This window comes from Rhinolophus sinicus, linkage group LG17, assembly GCF_036562045.2.
Source record: "Rhinolophus sinicus isolate RSC01 linkage group LG17, ASM3656204v1, whole genome shotgun sequence".
Classification (NCBI taxonomy): domain Eukaryota; kingdom Metazoa; phylum Chordata; class Mammalia; order Chiroptera; family Rhinolophidae; genus Rhinolophus; species Rhinolophus sinicus.
Window position 1 is genome coordinate 20,953,976 of NC_133766.1, and position 17,397 is coordinate 20,971,372.

The following is a 17,397-nucleotide window of genomic DNA, read 5'->3' on the forward strand; positions in this document are numbered from 1 at the left end:
TTTGTATTGTCATGACTTCAAGTTCACTGACGTTTTCACTGTTGTGCCAATCTGATGTTAACTGCACTTAATGATTTTCTTTTAAGTTGGGATTACTGGATATAATTTTAAATCAGTCAGATTCACCCTTTTAATTGTACAGCTGTATGAGTTTTGATAAATACAAGTAATCATGTAGTTAACCACTACAACAAAGGCATAGAGGTTTCATTATTTCATAATCCTTCTTCACGCCACTGTGTGATTAACCTCCACTCTCTGCACCTACCAGCTAGCCACTACTGTCTTAAATCTTCATTGTGTTACTTTTCCAGAATATCATCAATGAGATCATATCCTTCTGAGTATGACTTATTTCACTAAGCTTAACACATTTGAGTTTCATTCCTGTTGTTGCACGCATGATTCAGGAGCTGCTTCCTTTTTATTGCTGAGTATTTATTCCATTGTACGCATGTACCAGTTGGTCATCCATTTTACTAGTTGAAGGACATGTGGGTTGTTTCTAGTGTGGGATGCTAAGGTGGTTATGATTATTCTCATACAAGCTTTTATGTGAAACTGGGTTCCAAAGTGGTCGTACCACTTTGCATTCTTACCAGCAATGTATGGGACTTCCAATTGCTCCATATCCTTGCCAATACATGCTACTACTAGGTTTTAGTTTTTGTTTTAAATTTCAGCCACTTTAAAAGGTGTTTAGTGGTATCCCTTTGTGGTTTTCAATTACATTTTTTGTACATACTAAAGATATTGAGCAACTTTTCATTTTCATTTACTTTTTTTGCCATCTGAATATCATGTTAAGTGAAATAGGTCTGTTCAAATCTTTTGCCTATTTAAAAAATTGGATTGTTTTATTATTGAGCTTGTTGAGAGTTCTTTATATATTATAGATAAAAGTTCACTATCAGATCTGTGCTTTGCAAATATTTTCTGTGCATTGTTTTTTGTTTGTTTGTTTGTTTTTGTTTTTGCATTCTCTTAACAGTCTTTTGCAGGCCAGAGGTTTTGAGTTGGGAACATCCAATGTACTAAATTTTTTTAAAGGATCATGCTTTATGGGTTGTATTTAAGAAACATTTAGCGAGGTCCAAGTATTTTGTTTTCTTGTAAAAGTCTTATAGTTTTAAGTTTTATGTATAGGTCTATGACCCATTTTGAGTAAATGTTTGCATATGGTGCTAAAATAGATTCAGATTCTTTTTTTTCATATGGCTGTCCAATTGTGCCTGTATCATTTTCGAAAAGATTATCCTTTTCCATTGAATTGTTTGTACACCTGAAATGAAAATCAACTGGATGTATTTCAATGGTCTAATTCTAGGCTCACTAGTCTGTTCCATTGCTCTATATGGCTATCCTTTTATGAATACCACACTGTCTGAATTATATACCTTATATTATGCTTTATATAAACTCTTGACATCAAGTAGAATGCATCCTTCAATTACTTCCAAAATTGTTTTGACTATTCTAGTTCATTTGTCATGCCACATACATTTTTAGAATCACTTCATCAATTTATACAAAAAATCCCACTGGCATTTTTCTTGGGATTGTGCTGAATTTTTAGATCACTTACAGAGAATGGATGTCTATATTATACTGAGTCTTCCAATAGATGACTAATATATATCCCTCCATATATTAAGGTTTTATTTTTTTCCTTACATTTATTGGGGTGATACTAGTTAATAAAATTATATAGGCTTCACAGTGTACAATTCTATATCATTTATATATTGTGTTGTGTGTCCACCACCCAAAGTCAAATCTCCTTATGTCAACACGTATTTGACCCCCTTTACCCTCTTCTACCTTCTGCCTTCCCCCCTTATTCTCTGGTAACCACTAAACTGTTGCCTGTGTCTATAAGTTTTTGCTTGTTTGTTTGTCTTGTTTGTTGCTTTCAGTTTTATATCCCCTATGAGTAAAATCATATGGTTCTTGACTTTTTCTGTATAACTTATTTCACTTGGCATGATAATCTCAAGATCCATCCATGTTGTTGCAAATGGCAGTACTTCATCTTTTCTTATGGCTGGGTAATATTCCATTGTATTTATGTACCAAGTCTTCTTTATGCAATCATGTATTGAAGGACACTTTGGTTGTTTCCATGTTTTGGCTACTGTGAATAATGCTGCAATGAACATAGGGGTACATATATCTTTATGGATAAATGTTTCCAGACTCTTAGGGTAAATACCCAGAAGACAGATTGCTGGGTTGTATGATAATTCTATTCTTAAATTTTTGAGGAACCTTCATACTGCTTTCCATAGTGGCTGTACCAATTTACATTCCCATTAGCAGTATATTAAGATCTTTCTTAATTTCCTTTATTAGTGCTTAGTAGTTTTTAGCATTCAAATCTTTCACACATACTGATAGATTTATATGCAAGTATTTTGTGTTTTGGAGGTGTTTTAAACAGTACTTTTAAAATTTCAGTTTCTGGTGGTTACTGCTAGTAAATTTATTTTTGTAGGTTTATCTTGTATTTTGCAATCTTGCAAAAACTTAACTCTTCAGAAGTTTCTACACAGACAATAATGTCATAAGTGAATAGAGACTATTTTATTTATTTCTTTCATATATCTATGCCTATTTCTTTTGCTGCTTTATTGCAGGACCTCCAGTACAAGACTAAATAGAGTGGAGAGAGTGAATATCTCTCCTTTGTTCCTGCTTTGGGGGGAAATAAATTAGTTTTTTACTATTAAGAATAATGTTAGCTGTATTTTTGTAGATGCCTCTTATCAGGTTGAGATGATTAGTTCCCTTCTATTCCTAGTTTGCTGATAAGTTTTATCATGAAAAGATGATGAGTTCTGTCAATTGCTTTTGGGGGGGCATCTAGTAAGAGATCATCTGTTGTTTTCTTCTTTACAGTCTCTTGATACTTTAAATTACACTGATTAATTTTTGAATTTTAACCAACTATGCATTTATGGGATAAATCCTAACTGGTTATGATAAACTACTATTGTTATATATGGCAGGATTTGACTGATATTTTGTTTAGAGTTTTGGTTCTATATTTATTAAGGATATTGTTTTTTAATTTTCTTGCAGTGTTTTGGTATCAGGATAATGTCCTCATGCAATGAGTTCAGAAGTATTCCCTCTTCTTATATTTCTTAAAGAGTTTGTATAGAGGTGCTATTATTTATTCCTAACATGTTTGGTAGACTTCCCCAGGGTGGCCATCTGGCCCTGCAGTTCTCATTGTGGGGAGAATTTAACTACAAAGTCTACTTTGTTTAATAAGTATAGGAATATTCAGGTTACCTATATCTTTGAGCATTTTGGTATTTTATGTCTTTAAAAAAATGTTTTTTGATTGTGGACCACCTTGTTGGGCTATCATTTCACTAATAAGAAAACTGAGCCTTGCCGAGATTAAGAAACTTAGCCAATGTCACCCAACTAAGTGGCAGAGCAGGGTTTGGAAGTTACATTATATATATATATATAATATGCTCCCATGGTTGAAAATGTTTTACTGAAAATTTTGGGTAAAGATTTAAAGTCAAACCCACTGCACTCAATTTTTTTGTTTTTCATCCATCTCTCCACTCCCCTCTCCTTTGGTAACCATCAGCTTAGCTTGTTCTCTGTATCTATGGGTCTGTTTCTATTTTGTTTTGTTTATTCATTTACCCAATAGGTCCATCCACATTGCTATTTTTGTAATATTCCCTTATTTCTTAAATAGACATTTAATGCAGGATATTTAGTGTTGTCTTCTTTTTCATTCTTGATATTGGTAATAAATATAACCTTTTTACTTGTCACTCTAGCTCTAGGTTTATGTATTTTATCAACCTTCAAGAACCAGGTATGAGTTTCATTGATTTTATTATCATCTCTTTTAAATTTCATTGATTTCTATCTTTATTATCCACTTCTGTCTTCTTTCATTTGTTGTTCTTTTTTAGTTTCTTAAGGTAGAAGCTTCCAGATTACTGATTTGAGACATTTTTTTTCCTAACATAAGTATTTTATGCGATAAAATTTTTTCTAAGCAATGCTTTTGTTGTATCACACGAATTTTGTAATTTTGATATGTTGTGTTTTCATTTTCATTCAGCAAAACCTTTTCTAATTTCTCTTGTGATTTATTCTTTGACTCAATGCTTAATTAGAAGTGTCTGACACGATTGTCAAATCAGTCATGTGCTACCTAACGGGGACACGTTCTGAGAAATGTGTCAATTAGGCAATTTCATCATTGTATGAACATCACAGAGTGTACTTACACAACCTTAGATAGTACAGCCTACTACTGTAATTGTAAATGTTACACATTTTTTTTTTTTAAGATTTTATTGGGGAAGGGGAACAGGACTTTTTTATTGGGGAACAGTGTGTACTTCCAGGTCTTTTTTTTTTTTTTCCAAGTCAAGTTGTTGTCCTTTCAATCTTAGTTGTGGAGGGTGCCGTTCAGCTTCAAGTTGTTGTCCTTTCAGTCTTAGTTGTGGAGGGCACAGCTCAGCTCCAGGTCCAGCTGCCATTGCTAGTTGCAGGGGGCACAGCCCACTATCCCTTGTGGGAGTCGAAACTGGCAACCTTGTGGTTGAGAGGACATGCTCCAACCAACTGAGCCATCCGGGAGCTCAGCGGCAGCTCAGGTCAAGGTGCTGTGTTCAATCTTAGTTGTAGGGGGCGGAACCCACCATCCCTTGCGGGACTCGAGGAATTGAACTGGCAGCCTTGTGGTTGAGAGCCCAATGGCCCATGTGGGAATCGAACTGGCAGCCTTCTGAGTTAGGAGCATGGAGCTCTAATCACCTGAGCCACCAGGCCGGCCCGTAAATGTTACACTTTTATAAAACCAGCAGCGTAGTAGGTTTTTTTGCACCAGCATCACCACAAACACGAATACTAAATTGTGCTATGATGTTATGACAGCTGTGATGGGAATTTTTCTAGGTGATAGCATTTTTAGCTCCATTATAATTTTATGGGACCACCTTTGTATATGTGGTCCATCACTGACTGAAACATCGTTAAGCAGTGCATGACTGTATTTGGAGATTTTCTAAATTATCTATTTTGATTTCTAAATTCATTCCATTGTTACCAGATACTGCACTCTAATTTCAGCTCTTTGAAAAATTTAAAAATTATCTTATTGCCCATTATATGGTCTATCTTAGAGAACGTTCCAGTGCACTGATAAAGAGTAAATATTTTGTTGTTATGCAGTGGTCCCTTTCTTCTAAGAGTCATATCCCCTCCACTGTCTCCCTGGCTTTTGGTCACTCTCTAGTCTAGTGCCTTAAACATTGTTTTTTAAATATGTGTGTACAAAGTTTTTCATTCTTATCTGTAAGAGAGTTAGTCTTTTACAATTTACCATTACCTGTAGTCAGAGCTCTCAGACATTTTAATGTTTTTAAGCCGGTGAGTTTTGAGGTTTTGGTTCTTTCAAAAAAAAAATACTAACTTTTACATATACACAGTAGTTCCCATTGTATAAACTGGAACGCCAAAAACATGTGGGGTTGGGGGGTGGGGAACTTTACAACTAGAACTATTTTTAATTCAACCTGACATATATTAAATTAGAAGTCAATTTAACAGGAGTAGGAAGCACATATGACTGTTTGTTTACTTATAGGTAAAATTATTTACAAAGTGTTTCCACAGTATTTACAAATGAAGAGGGAAATAAATGGCAATATTACCTTTACACTCAGGAGGGTCACTACTCCACGTGCCAGGCCCAGAACAAACAAGCTTGCTCGCTCCAACAAGTGAATATTCCTCTGGTCCATGTGAAGGATCACAACTATATGTTACTAATTCATTATATTCAAATATATCCCTCCAACTATTGGTGTGTTTTCCATTTTTTATTTTTCCAGGTGATTGACACAAAATCTCTTTAAAAGAGAAAAAAAAGAGGAAATGAGAGGAAAAAGCAAAGGTGAACAATTAAGACAGCATTAGTAAAATCTTATGAACTGTCTTCAACAAATTCATTAACATGATTTCTACAATTGTATTCTGAATCCAATACCATTTTTGAAGAAGGTTTCTGAGAAAACTGCATTGCCTCAAAGTCAAACTATGTAGAAATGAACTTTCAAAACAAAACTCACTTAAATACCTATATGAAATACCTATATTTATTTATAAGGCCATGCCAAGTTTTGTTCTAGTCATAAGAGTCGCTGAAAACGTAATGAGAAAATATGCTTATCATTAAAAATAACATTCACTTCTACTTGAGAAATGTTTGTAATTTATAAATATATCCATTCACTGAATCATTCACAATAATACCAAGATACTGTCTTTTTTACTTTCATACTTACAATATATGGTGACATTTTTCAGAGGTTACAAACTGTGTTACTTGGCAACAGACTGAATCCAGATGTCTTCCTTTACGCCAGATTTTGAAAAGATTTATAAAAATGTAAAACATGCCACTATTCTCACTATTTGTTTTGGACATTTTTTATTTTTCATAAAAAAAACATTGCATATGTTAATATGTATTAAGTTTACTGATTTAAAAAATAAATTAATAAGTAATTATTTTAGAAACTTCTCAGTTTTAATTTCAATATAATGAATATCAATGGACAAACCACATAAAGAAAAGCTCTTTAGGATCTTTGTTAAATTAAAAGTATAACGGGCAAACAAAAAGTGCTGGCAAGGATATGGAGAAAAAGGAACTCTTGTGCACTGTTGGTGGGATTGTTTTTGGTGCAGCCACTATGGAAAACAGTATGGAGATTCCTCAAAATATTAAAAATAGAACTACCATACAACCCAGCAATTGTACTTGTGGGTATTTATCTGAAGAAAACAAAAACACTAATTAAAAAGATATGTGTACCTCTAGGTTCATTGTAGCACTATTTTATAATAGCCAAGGTATAGAAACTACCTAGGTGTCCATCAATAGATGAATGGATAAAGAAGATGTGAGATATATCTGTGTGTGTGTGTGTGTGTGTGTATGTGTGCATATTTTATACACACATATATACATATACAATACAATATTACGCAGCCATAAAGAAGAATGAAATCTTGCCATTAGCAACAACATGAATGGACCTAGAGGGTATTATGCTAAGAGAAATGTCAAACAGAGAAAGCCAATACCATAGGATTTCACTTAGATGTGGAATAAAAAACAAACAAACAAAACAAAACAGAAAGACTCATGGATACAGAGAACAAACTGATGGTGGACAGAATGAAGGGGGCTGACGGGATGGGTGAAAAAGGTGAAGGGGAATAAGAGGTACAAACTTTCAGTTATAAAATAAATAAATCACGAGGATGTAATGTAAAGAACGGGGAACATAGTTCATAATATTGTATTAAATTTGTGATTATCACATTGTAAGGCACATAAATGTTGAATCACTGTGCTATACACCTAAAACTAATACAATAATGTATGTCAAGTATAACTAAAAAAATCAGCATAAATGAGTCCCGAAGACAAAAAGATTGAGATTGCTGGTCTAAATTCTAAAGTGAAAAGTTACTTACTTTCACATTTTGGGATATCATAGTTCCAATGCACATTGCTTCCAGAACGTTTACAAGTTAGAATTTTTTCTCCTTGTAAGTAATAACTGAATGAAAAAAGAAAAGATTACTGATTGCTTTACCAGTTAACAAGATATACATAATAATGAAGAAAATTTTCATATGGTTGTTTTCTGCACTACAGTAGTTTAAGGGGGGATTTTCTTAAATGACATCAAATAATGAAAGTGCTAACCAAATTTGAAATTTAATTAAATAAACAGTTTCTGCATTTGAACATACACTGGCCAAGAACTAAGATAGCTAAATAAATCTGTCATGCCTGTCAATGAGATGTTTGCCATCTCTGACAATCACACACGTATTAACTTCTTTGCTCCTTCCATTCTGCTCAGTCAGGATGACCACTGAGTAGAATCAGGCCCTAGGGCTTGGCTGCCTGGATTTAAGTCCCAGCTCCACGAATGGCTTGTTATTTGAGCTTGGCCAGTCCCTTATTGTTTCTCTTTCTCACTTTCCTCATTTATGAAAAGGGGATAATAATATAGATCTCGTGGGGTTGTTGTATTAGATGAGTTAGCATCTGGCACATAGTGAGTGCTAGCTCTTATTAAAACAGGCTTATCTCAGAGATATCATGGGTTTGGTCTAGACTACCGCAAAAAGCAAGTATAATAAACCAAGTCACACCAATTTTTTGGTTTACCAATGCATATAAGAGTTATATTTACACTATACTGCAGTCTATTAAGTATGTAACAGCATTATATCTAAAGAAACAATGTGTATACCTTAATTTAAAAGTATTTTATTGCTAAAAAATGCTAACCATCATCTGAACCTTCAGTGAATTATGACTTTTTTGCTGGTGCAGGGTTATGCCTTGATGTTGATGAAAATGCAACATGCAAAACACAATAAAGCAAGCACAATAAAATGAGATATGCATGTATTCTTTGGGTCAGAGTATCTTTCTAGGAGTAGCTCAGGCATACTATTTGGTGAAATCTTCTATGATGATTTATATTTACAATTCTCTCCTCTGGACTCTTATTGCAATAATAATAAATAACTATTTGGTACTTCTCATTTACTATTTTGCTTTGACAACTCTCTGTATATATTGCATGCCTCAATAAGGCCACAGGTTCTTTGAGAAGAATCTATGTCTTAAATGTTTGGTATCCCTCAAAGTACTTTAGCAGTCTCTTTCTGTATAACTGTTAACTGGATCGTCTAAAATTTTTACTTGATCAAGTTAGAAAATTGTCAATGGAACTTGTTTGTACATGGTTCCAGTTGGCTTTTCCATCAAGGCTCACTCATTTCCCCTGTACGTTAGTGTTTTAAGAGAGAATCCTGGGAAGATGGCAGTATAGGAAGCACCAGGACTCTGTCTCCCAAACTAGACAACAATTGCAACGGCAGAACCTGACTGATGTAACTATTTTGAAGGTTTGCAACTTCTAGGGAAAGATTCCAACAAGAAAATGTAATTTCTGTCAATTTCAGCTCTTCAGGAAAATAGCAGATATACCCTCGACAATGTGTCAGGCAGCTGTGTATGTGTTCTCGGAGCAGCTTGCAGTAGCCAGGGTGGGCAAAAGGCCCTGTCCTCCAAATATCTATGCTCTGATTGCTGCTTCTGATTATAGAGAAGTGGACAAAGAGGTAGAAAGCCATTGTTGTGGCAGCGCCCCCCTCTCTAGCAAGCCCTTTCCTCCCCAGCTGAAGTGATTGTCAGAGGATTTAAAGATCCTACACCCTTTACTCCCCACTTTATTTTTTGTTTTTTTTCCCTCAGGAGCCAGACATTAAAAACCAGGATCTTCAAAAACAGCTGCATAAGGTATATGGAAAATTAGAAATTGAGTGCATGTGCTCAGTGAAAGGCTCAGGAACGAACTGAAAAGACCTTCAGTTTACATCTCAGGCTGAACCTCTGCACAAAGACACCCTACCTAAATAAATAAATAAATAATAGTAATAATAATAATACAATAACGAAAAAATAGCAAGGTCTAAAAAAAGGTGAATAAACTGATTTCCATAATCACCACATTATTATATTCAAAATGCAGTATTACACACACAAAAACATCATAAGGCATGCAGAGAAGGAGGAAAGTATGGCCCATTTAAAAGGAAAAAAAAGAGACAGTAGAAACTGTCCGTAATAAAGATATGATGGCAAATTTACTAGACAAAGACTTCAAAATAAGTATCTTAAAGATGCTCAAAGAACTATTAATAAATGAAGAAGTGGAGGAAGCCAAGAAAATGATGTGTGAACAAAATTGAAATATCAATAAGGATATTAAAAAACCTAAAAGAAACCAAAAAGAAATTCTGGAGCTCAAAGGTACGGTAACTGGTATGAAAAATTCTCTAGTGGGATTAAAGGCAGATTTGAGCAGGCAGAAGAATGAATCAGTAAACATGAAGGAAGATAGGGCAATGGAAATTATATCTGAAGAGCAGAAAGAAAAAGAGTGAAGAAAAGTGAACAGAGCCTAACGGACCAGTGGGATGCCGTCAGGCGGACCAACGTACACATAGTGGGAATCCCGAAAGGAGAAGACAGAAATGGGCAAAGAGAATATATGAAAAAAATCACAGCTGACAACGTCCCAAATTTGACAAAAGACATGAATATAAATACCCAAGAAGTTCAGTGACCTCCAGGTAAAATGATTTCAGAAAGATCCATACTAAGTAAGACACAATAAAGTTGGCTCTCTAAATCTGCGGGTTCCACATCTGTGGATTTAACCAACTGAGAATTGAAAATGTTCTTAAACTGAAAAAGTACAGACTTTTTTTGTTATGATTCCCTAAACAACACAGTGTAATAACTATTTACATAGCATTTACATTTTATTAGGTATTATAAGCAATCTAGAGATGATTTAAAGCATATGGGAGCAGGCAAACACTATGCTATTTTTTATAAGGAACTTGGATTGGTATGTGCAGCGGGGGAGGGAGGTCTGGAAAGAATCCCCCATGAATAGCTAGGGACTACTGTCATCACACTTCCAAAAACCAAAGACAAAGAGAGACTGTTGAAAGCAGGAAAAGAGAAGTGAATCATCATCTACAAGGGATCCTCAATAAGATAATCAGATCATCAGAAACTTTGGAGGCCAGAAGACAGTGGACTGATATACTAAAAGCGCTAAAAGGAAAAAACTAACAAAAAAACTTTAAGCCAAAAATCCTCAATCTAGCAAAACTGTCCTCAAAAGTGAAAGGGAAATTATGACAGTCCCAGATAAACAAAAGCTGAGGGAGTTTGTGACCAGTAGACCTCCCCTGTGAGAAATTCTCAAGGGAGTCCTCCAAAGTAAAAATTACTAGAAAAAAAGAGCAGGCAGAAGAATGAATCAGTAAACATGAAGGAAGATAGGGCAATGGAAGTTACTAGAAAGTAACTTTGAGCCATATGGAGAAATAAACACCTCATGAAAGATAAACACATGAACAATTATAAAAGCTTGTATTATTTTAACAATGGTTTGTAAGTATAATTTTTGTTTTCTTCACAATTTAAGAGATAATATAATACATTTAAAGGAAAAAAACAATTATTACTATAAAAACTAGCATTACTGTAACTTTGTTTTTAACTCCTAATCTTGTTTTCTATATAAGTTAAAAGACTAATGCATTTAAAAGAACTATTAATTTATGCTTTGGGACACACAGTATATATAAAGATGTAATTTTGTGACAGCAACAACCAAATGGGATGGGGATAGAGCTATTAAGGAGCTAAGGTTTTGCACGTTATGGTACTAAGCTGGTATAAATTCTAATTTAGACTGACATGACTTTAGGGTTTTAAATGTAATACCCCTGGTAATCACAAAGAAAACAGCCATAGAATATACACAAAGGAAATGAGAAAGGAATCTAAACATTTCACTACAAAAAGACTAACAAAAAAAGAAGACAGTAATACAGGGAATGAGGGACAAAAAAATTACGAGGCATATAGAAAGCAAACAGCACAAAGACAGATCAGAAGCCCCTCCTCATTACTAATTATTTTAAATTTAAGTGGCTTAAACTTTCTAATCAAGAGAAATAAATTGGCAGAATGGATAAAAACACATGATCCTACTACATGCTGTCTTTAAGAGATTCACTTGAGATCCAAAGACAAAATGAGGTTGACAGTGAATGGATGGAAAAAGATATTCCATGCAAACAGTAACCAAAGGGGGGCAGAGGTGGTGGCTTCTAATACCAGATAAAATAGACTTAACATAAAAAAAGGTTACAACAAACAACATTATATATTAATAAAGGGTACTATAACAAGAAGATATAAGCATTTATGGCACCTAACGACAGATCCTCAAAATACATAAAGCACAACACGGCATTGAAGGGAGAAATACATTTCTACATAACAGCCACTTGTATAATAATAGTTGGAGACTTCAATACCCCACTCACAATAAAGGATAGAACTGTTGTTACCTTAGGCAGAAAGAACAGAACACAGGGCCTAGGGAGAGAGGAGGGAGGAAGGCAAGGGTGGAGTGGGGGGAACCAAGAAAAGAGGAGATGAGATCATTCTTAAGAAAAGGTACAGCTATAGCTAATGGATTATAACACTATTAGCACTGCAGGCAGGGAAAAATCACCCCGTGTCATCATGACAGCTCCTACAAGGGAATCCTACCTCCCCATGGGAAGGAGAGTGATCAGTGGACCCTCCCTGGGGAACACCCCGGGAATGCCTGCGACACCACCCCTGATTATTTCGTGCCCTCATTCAAATATAATCCTAAATTTCTTTGTTCTTTGGTGCAGCTGCCCTTTTTCCTGGCCTGCCCACTCTCATGCCATCTCGAGTGTGTACTTTTAGTGTGTACTTTTCTTTTAGTAAGCCTTCTGCTTGGTTGGCTTGCCTCTCTTTGTTCACACGGATTAATATTTGTACATCCCAGAATGTCTTCCTATGATGATGATACAAGCACCCTGTTGTCCTCGGGTAACAGAACAATCAGACAGAAGATATATAAGGAATTAGGGGTCTTCAGCAACACAACACTTCTGTGAGCCCTCCTTTAACTCTTTAAATAGGGTGCACTTCTTTGTCAAGGATAAAATCATTACGATTACTACATTTTTGATGCTTACAATAAGCTTATTACTACATATAGCAAGTATTGTACAATTTTGCTTTCCTTCAATTTAAATTTCTTTTTACTAAGTACTTATCTTTTCAGTCTCCATAAAAAGACCAAGACTTGATTGGTTGCAAGTACAAATTGTCCCACAGAAAGCAAAATAAAATCAACTTTATGGCAATACTTAAGAAGAGAAGCAAAACAAAAATGGAATCAGTAACATTTACCTTATTTCCTCTAAGGAGCAACGTACTTACCCCTCATCACAAAAAATGTGAGCTTCTTCGTCAAAGAAAAAGCCCAGTGGGTCGCCTACTGCTACACCATTTGGGATTTTTGGAGTTGGACATGCTTTTTCTAAAAGAAAATTTTCAAATTCATTTTTATGCCAATTTCAAAACAGATCTGAATCAAGATCAAAATTCTACACTGCTCTTTTCAATTCATGCAATCTTATTTTCTCCAGTTAACTACTATATGGGCAAGCACAAAATTCACATTTACCCAGGTAACCAATTGCCTACAAAATAAATTCCCAGGAGATTTGTCAAAGCCTAAATATCTGCATTGCTATGTAAAACCTAGTTTCACATTACAAAAAAAAAATTATTGTCATAGTGGAAAATGGACTTTAAATGTGTAAAAAATCACTAGAGCAAGCACACACACACACACACACACACACACACACACACGGTATTGTTTACTTACTGAAACAAGCTTCATCGATAGGGAACCATGTGTTATTAGTCTCACAAAAGGTAACGAGGGGAAGAAATAGTGAATAATAGTATCCTGGTTTACACTCATAATATATTCTGTCCCAAGGTGAATATGAAGATTTAGGGACACCCTTTAACTTCATAGATTCGAACACTGGTGGTGTGCCACAGGCATCTAGAGATAAGAAAATAAAAACATAAAAATATTTAATCTCTTTGACCAGCCAGGTCCTGTGGCCTGGCAGCGGGTAAATAGTTGTTCCCTGTGTTCACCCAAGTGGTAGCAGTAGGAGGAGGGGAGGATGTACCGTGCTAGCTTTAAATAATATGTAAGCTTTTGGTTTGCTGGGGAATGAGCTGAGTTTTTAATCAACAGTAAACTGAAGAGACAAAAATATGTGTTTTTGGTCTGAAAAATATATATAGGTATGCATCATTCCCACTTTTTTTCTAAATTCATTTCAAAATTCACTTCTGCTCTAAGAAGTTGTCTATATAGTATATAGCACTCTGCTCAGAGCACTCTTTCATAGTTTGAAACAAACTGATGATGACCTGTCACTTCAGGCTCAGTCTCATCTCCTCTCAGAAGGCAGGTTCCTAGAGGTCAGGGATCACGTTTTCTTTTTCTACTAGATTCTGTACCCAGTGGGTGCTCAAGAAATGCTATGTATGGTAAGAGGTGATCATTAGATAAGCACTGTGTATTTCAAGGTCAAAATAAATATGGACTAAAGTATTTTAAAATACAAGACTTCATTTCATATATTTCATAACAGTGAACTGAGCATTTTATAAGTAAACAGACATAATTTAAATATTAAAATTTACTACTCTGAATAGCCTAAAATGAAAAAAAACTGCTTTCTTGGACATTATTTTAAATAAATTTAATCTTCCTTCACTGATCAATGGATAATGCATTCACTCGGAAATTACCTGAGGTGTCTGGGCTGTGCAGCCAAAATATCTTTATAGTAAAGCTACTATATTGCTATGATTTTAGAATTTTTAATTTGTTTCCTTTTTTGTAGTTTTTTCTCCCTAGAATAGTGCCATTTTTACTTCAGCAATTCCTCTTCTTTTTAATTATCTGTGGGCTTGAAAATCTAACAAATGTGTTAGAACAATTATGTAAAATAATGTGATGAAGACAAATCAAGTAAACTAAAGGGCAAAAGAATGCAGAGGCTTCTCCTATGAGGTTAAGGTCCTAAGAAGAAAGGACATAGATCTATTTGGATCCCTGAGGAACCTTCCCTTTCTTACTCCCTGGATTGGTCTTACTTCAGATTGAGAGACTGGTCAAGAGAGCTCTAAGCATGTGAAATTTTACACTTCTTTCACATCATATTCTAAATTCTAAAATTCTCTCTATCTATACATAGTCCAACATTTCATTTCCACCACGTCCTGAAATCCACCTATGTAAAGGTCCTTGGCAAGAAAACATTAGCAAAATGTTTTCAACATTTCCACTGTGCTGACCTTGATATCGTAATGTTCCTCAATCAACTGCCCAAAACAAAAGCAAAAGTCCTAGTAATTAAAAGCACTGTTTTAAAAAAGGATTAGTATAGAGGTGAGTTTCATTAACATTACATTTACTGAATACCCTGAGCTAGACATTTCCATTTACATAGGAAAACAAACATGAACTAGAAATTTTATTTAACTCTGTTCAGAAACACATGCATAACATCATTCCAGAATTTCCTAGAACTACCAAGAAAGAAATCACATAACATTAAATCATACAAGTATCCTTTGTTTTATGCATTCAACCTCAGTAACTATCCTGAAAGCATATAAAGAAAAGAGTATTCCTAATATGACTTTTTAATACAATAAGCATGCATTTATACATACACACATATTTGGTAGGTAGGTAGTACAGAATAAATGTAAAGATCCTTGGCAAGATTTTAAATAATTGTTCCATGCTTTCACTTAAGTGATGGCAGTAGGAGAAAATGTGCCATATAGTATATACCAGGGGTGCCAAAAAAATGTATACATGTGGACACTTTGGTCAACGTTGCTCAAACAGTAATTCACCGTAATCAGAAGTGTCTGGATGCTGATGGTAACCACTTTGAGCACCTTTTGTAATTACATAAGTCAAACGTGACTTGTATTCATCTTTTGTTATTGGTAATATATTATTACAATTTTAATACAGTTTTCCTTTCTTAAAATGTGTATACACTTTTTTTAGGCACCCTCTGTATACATATAATATTCATTCCATGCAATGAAACACGAAACAAACTCAGTGGATGAGCCTTCAGCTTTTAGCTGATGAGCTACAGAAGAAAATCATATCAACATTATTTGTCACTCATTTCTTACGATTCTCATTTTCTCACTAGATGTGACTACCAATATTTTTGGGGTTGCTTCAGATCGCCTCTCAAAATGGACCCAACCTAATGAAAAAAAGAAAAACAAATGCCCCAAAGACATCTAGGAATAGAACAGGAAACTGAATATTGGATAGGAAAAGGAAGGTAACCCCACGTTTTAAAAAAGCAACAGTCTGCAAACCAATACCAATACAATTTGGGGGCAAAAAAGAGCCTGTCACCTTTACGTAAAAAAAGCACTGCGCGCCGTTCTCAATCCCTCTAAACCCCAGGCACCCAGGGCTAACTCTCACTCCAGGAGTCCACTCAAAACATGCGCTCCCCGGGCCCCACACCAAGGAAGCAAAATGTCCGTGTCCCACACTCCACACCGCTGGGCTGACCACCTCCGTGAAGCACACACCCGGCAACACCCGGCCCCGCACAAACACCGCACTCACCAAGGCATCGCCCGGCCCCGAGAACACAGCGCGCACGCAAAAGCAAGCGCTCACCGTGAGCAGCCGGTCGGCCCTCTCCAGCGCGACAGGCTTAGTCCTGAAACACCTGCAAGCTTTTGTTAGGGACACAGCTTGGCCACCGGCAAACAGCGGCCGCGCCCAGCGCCCCGCAACGCTCGGTGCCGACCACCAAGCAACCTTCACGGCGGGCACTACATGGTCCCCAGCGCCCTGGATCCGCGCACAGCACGAGCTGGGGGGTCTCTGGCCACACCTGCCCCCCAACCCCGTGTCACTCGGGTCCATCCAGGCCTGCGCCTCTTACTCGACACACCTACACTCAGGTCGGCCTTCCCCCCAACCCACCCCCGTACGCCCCGGGAGCGCACCCCTTCTCAAGGCCCGTACCGGAGAATTTGGGTAGCAGGAGCACCAGGGCCACCAAAACGAACCCACTAAAGCACCAAGGAAAACAGGTTCTCTCGGGGCGGCGGGGAGGTGCCGTGCGCGGCGCACAAGACGCCGTCATTTTCGAGATTAACGGGAAACCTCAGGGACAGTGGGCATTTATATACCTTTTTGAGCGCGGATGCCAGACGCAACAATCCCAGACTCACAAAGCTTCAAGTGAGGAATCACAGCTGGGCGTGACCTGCCCGCGCCACGGCGGCCGTGACAGTGAGTACTGGGGCCGCGCGGGGCCAATCAGCGAGCAGAGAGGCGGGGCTGTCGCGCCGAGGTGGGCGCCCCAGGTGTGCGGGGAACGGGGCGTGGTCCTAACCCACCTGTCAGCAGGCAGTTTGGGTAAGGAAACCATTGCTGGTGGAGTCTTGACTGCGTTTTCCAGAGCGCTGGATTGAAGAATAAAGCGCATCGACCTGAAAATAGAAACCCATAACCCGGACAGTGGGTCTACCTGGGGACAACACCCCTCAGGGCTCCTTCTTTGTCCTGGGGCCTCCAGTCTGTCAGGATTACCAGAGCCCTTGCTTAATATTTGAGATTAATCAGGCATAATTGGGGACCATGTGAAGATGGTGACAGTTCAATATATCTACTACTGAATTCCATCAAAGCCTGCTAGAATTCAAAATCACAAAGATTGTTTGGCCACTGCATCCCTAACCCCTAATGTAAATTACTCTGCCCCCAATTCCCTTAAAGGACCCCTGAGAAGGTAAATTACTAAACA

The 17,397-nt window shown here is 36.7% G+C and overlaps 1 protein-coding gene across 5 annotated transcripts in view; it reads right to left on the minus strand.

The window, feature by feature from the left end:
* Positions 1-16,917, minus strand: part of LOC109439469 (membrane cofactor protein) — a 36,969-nt gene extending 20,052 nt beyond the window's left edge. For 2 of the 5 annotated variants that reach the window (XR_012492975.1, XM_019719784.2), the window contains exons 1-5: positions 16,614-16,772; positions 13,389-13,574; positions 12,935-13,034; positions 7,534-7,619; positions 5,700-5,897 (exon numbers count right to left, since the gene is read on the minus strand). Coding sequence is in view for 4 of the 5 variants with exons in the window: in XM_019719784.2 (XP_019575343.2) it covers positions 5,700-5,897; positions 7,534-7,619; positions 12,935-13,034; positions 13,389-13,574; positions 16,614-16,734 (691 nt within the window). In the remaining variant the exon portion in view is untranslated. The other 3 variants (XM_074322464.1, XM_074322463.1, XM_074322462.1) reach the window with 3 other exon arrangements.
* Positions 16,918-17,397: the final 480 nt, after the last annotated feature.